Raw genomic sequence first — 2,955 nt, forward strand, 5'->3', positions numbered from 1 at the left:
AGAGTGTGTATCTTTGTTTGCTGTACTTTGAACCTAAGACAGAGGGGTGTCCTCTGAGCTCTTTAAGTTTGATTACCCTGTAAAGTATTTTCCATACTGATTTTACAGAGATGATTTTTACCTTTTTCTTTAATTAAAAGCCTTCTTTTTTAAGAACCAGATTGATTTCTCCTTGTTTTAAGATCCAAGGGGGTTTGGATCTGTATTCACCAGGAGTTGGTGAAAGGAGGGTGGGAGGAAGGAGGGGGATGGTTAATTTCTCCTTGTTTTAAGATCCAAGGGGGTTTGGATCTGTGTTCACCAGGGAATTGGTGAAAGGTTTCTCAAGGCTTCCCAGGGAGGGAATTCTTGCGATGGTGGCAGCGGACCAAAGCTAAGCTGGTAGATAAGCTTAGAAGTTTTCATACAGGCCCCTACATTTGAACCCTAAAGTTCAAAGTGGGGATACAGCCTTGACACCCCCATTTAATCAAACATATCCCACCCTAAAAATTCCTACCCCCCCAAAAGTCACCTGGAACAAAGTAACAAGTCAACCAATGAATCAATAAAATGAAACAACATGAAAAAGAGACAATCAAGCAATCAAACAAGCGAAACCTCTCATACCCCAACCACAATTTTTACCCCAAAAAGGAGAAGCACCAGAAACTTCATGAAGTCCACTAGTGACTTAGCTATGGCTATTGATATTCTGTGCTACGTGCTCAGATAACAAGGTGATGTTAGCAGAATAAGACAGATAGATAGGTGTGTATGTACATTTATGCATAGATATTTAGATTCTGATCTTATTTACACTGGTGTAGTTTGAAATTAACTCATTTTACTTCAGTGGAGTTAGTCCGGATTTTATGAATTCATAAAGAGATTGCACCCTATGTTCTCAAGGAGATAGTTTTGTCATCAGTTGATTATATTCATAAAGAATCTCAGAATGACATCTCAATCAAGGAGCAATGATGGGCATTTTAATTCTTGGTAAATAACCTCCATACAATCAGTTTCTTTAATGCAGCCTTGGTCTCCTTGTTCCTCATGCTGTAGATGATCGGATTCATCACTGGAGGCACCAGGGCATAGAGAACACCCATCATGAGATCCAGACCTGATGCTGAGCTGGAGGTGGGTTTCAGGTAGGCAAAGAAGCCAGTGCAAAGAAACAAAGAGACCACAGTGAGGTGAGGGAGGCAGGTGGAGAAGGCTTTATGCCGGCCCTGCTCAGAGGGGATTCTCAGTACTGCTTTGAAGATCTGAACATAAGACACAATTATAAAAACAAAGCAATTTAAACTTATAAACACACTAAAGGCAAGAAGCCCAACTTCACTGAGGTAGGAGTCAGAGCAGGCGAGTTTGAGTAGTGGGGGGATTTCACAGAAGAACTGGTTGATTACATTGGATTTGCAGAAAGGTAACCTGAAGGTGTTCCCAGTGTGCAGGGCAGAGTAGACAATACCAGTAATCCAGGCAGTGGCTGCCATTTGGACACAAGCTCTCCTGTTCAATACGCTGTCATAGTGCAGTGGTTGGCAGATGGCCACGTGTCGGTCGTACGCCATAATGGTGAGTAAGGCAAGATCAGCTGCAGTGAAGAGGAAAAAGAGAAAAACTTGGGTGACACATCCAGGATAAGAAATCGACCTGGTGTTAATGAGAGAATTGACCATGGATTTGGGGATGGTGACAGAGATGCAACCGAGGTCTAGAATGGACAGATTCATCAGGAAGAAGTACATGGGGGTGTGAAGATGGTGGTCAAGGGCTATGGCTGTGATGATGAGAAGATTCCCTATCAGGCCTGTCAGGTAAATCACTAGAAACAGCACAAAGTGCAAAATCTGCAGCTCCCGAACATCAGAGAATCCCAGGAGAAGGAACTCAGTCACCGTGGTTTGGTTGGACATTTTCTTTCTCCGTTCATTTAGTGATGGCTGTGAAGGGAAGGACAAAGATATTGGTGGGGATTAGAGTGAGAGAGGGACCGGCCCTGATTCCCCGCAGCAACATCTCATGATGTGAGTGTCAACGATGCACAGCACTCGTCACTGCTACTAACTAGGAGTGGTGAGTTATCACACGTGTAAATTGGCATGGATCCCCTAAAGTCAATGGAGCTGCATCAGTTTGCACCATCCAAAGATCTGCCCCAGGATGTGGCTGAATAAAATGCCATGTAGAGAATGGAGCAAAGTACTATCACAGTGCAACATTCTAGCCAAGATGGATCCTCTCTTGCTATGAACAGCAGGCTCTAGACTTGGGCATGAAACTAAAATGCAAAAATGCCAGAACTGTCTGATGTCCACTTTCAGGGGAAATATGACATAGACTCAGTCAGTATCCTGCATGAGAGCTCGTCTGTAGTGATTCCACTGCAACCCCACATAGATGGCCTGCTGCCTGCTTATGTATTGATTTATGACACAAGATTCCACTTCCATCTCTGTGTAACAATGGGCTAGTAGCATCGCTCAGCTACCTCTCTGCTGTGTCATTTACCCCTGTCACTTTATGTCTGTGTGGGTCAGTGGCCATCAGGAGACTTGGGTTCTATTCTTGGCTCTGCCACTGACCTGTTGTGTGACCTTGACCCAGTCACTTCCCCTCCCTGTGCCTCTGTTTCCCCTCCATCCCATTCTCTGCCTTGTCTGCTAGCACTGTGAGCTCTGTAGGGGATGGGCTGTGTCTTGTTAGGTGTATGTTCGGTGCCACCATTTACAGCATTTGTGTTTAGCCAGCAGCAGTGTGGGACAGAGGATACAGCTCTAGAGCAGGAGATCTAGGTTCTAATACCATTCATCTCCTCTATGTCCTTGGCTGGGATAAGAGATAGAGGCTTTGGTGGAAGGGATTCAATTCTCTGTTCTCCATCTAAGGCACTAATATGCTTACTAAATATGCTGTGGGCTACCAACTTTGCTGCTTTCTCAGTTTTGCTATTCAACAACTGTC

General features: G+C 44.4%; 1 protein-coding gene across 1 annotated transcript; it reads right to left on the bottom strand.

The window, feature by feature from the left end:
* Nucleotides 1–971: 971 nt before the first annotated feature.
* On the bottom strand, nt 972–1,907 carry LOC112120964 (olfactory receptor 14A16-like). The gene has a single exon (XM_024220112.1). The coding sequence runs from the start codon at nt 1,905–1,907 to the stop codon at nt 972–974; it is 936 nt and encodes a 311-aa protein (XP_024075880.1).
* Between the last annotated feature and the right edge of the window lie 1,048 nt (nt 1,908–2,955).

This window comes from Terrapene carolina, unplaced genomic scaffold, assembly GCF_002925995.2.
Source record: "Terrapene carolina triunguis isolate 2854851 unplaced genomic scaffold, T_m_triunguis-2.0 Scaffold2724, whole genome shotgun sequence".
Taxonomy (NCBI): domain Eukaryota; kingdom Metazoa; phylum Chordata; order Testudines; family Emydidae; genus Terrapene; species Terrapene triunguis.

Bases quoted from the DNA above. Each gene is read 5' to 3' on its own strand.
- LOC112120964 (XM_024220112.1), bottom strand. From the start codon at position 1,907: ATGTCCAACCAAACCACGGTGACTGAGTTCCTTCTCCTGGGATTCTCT.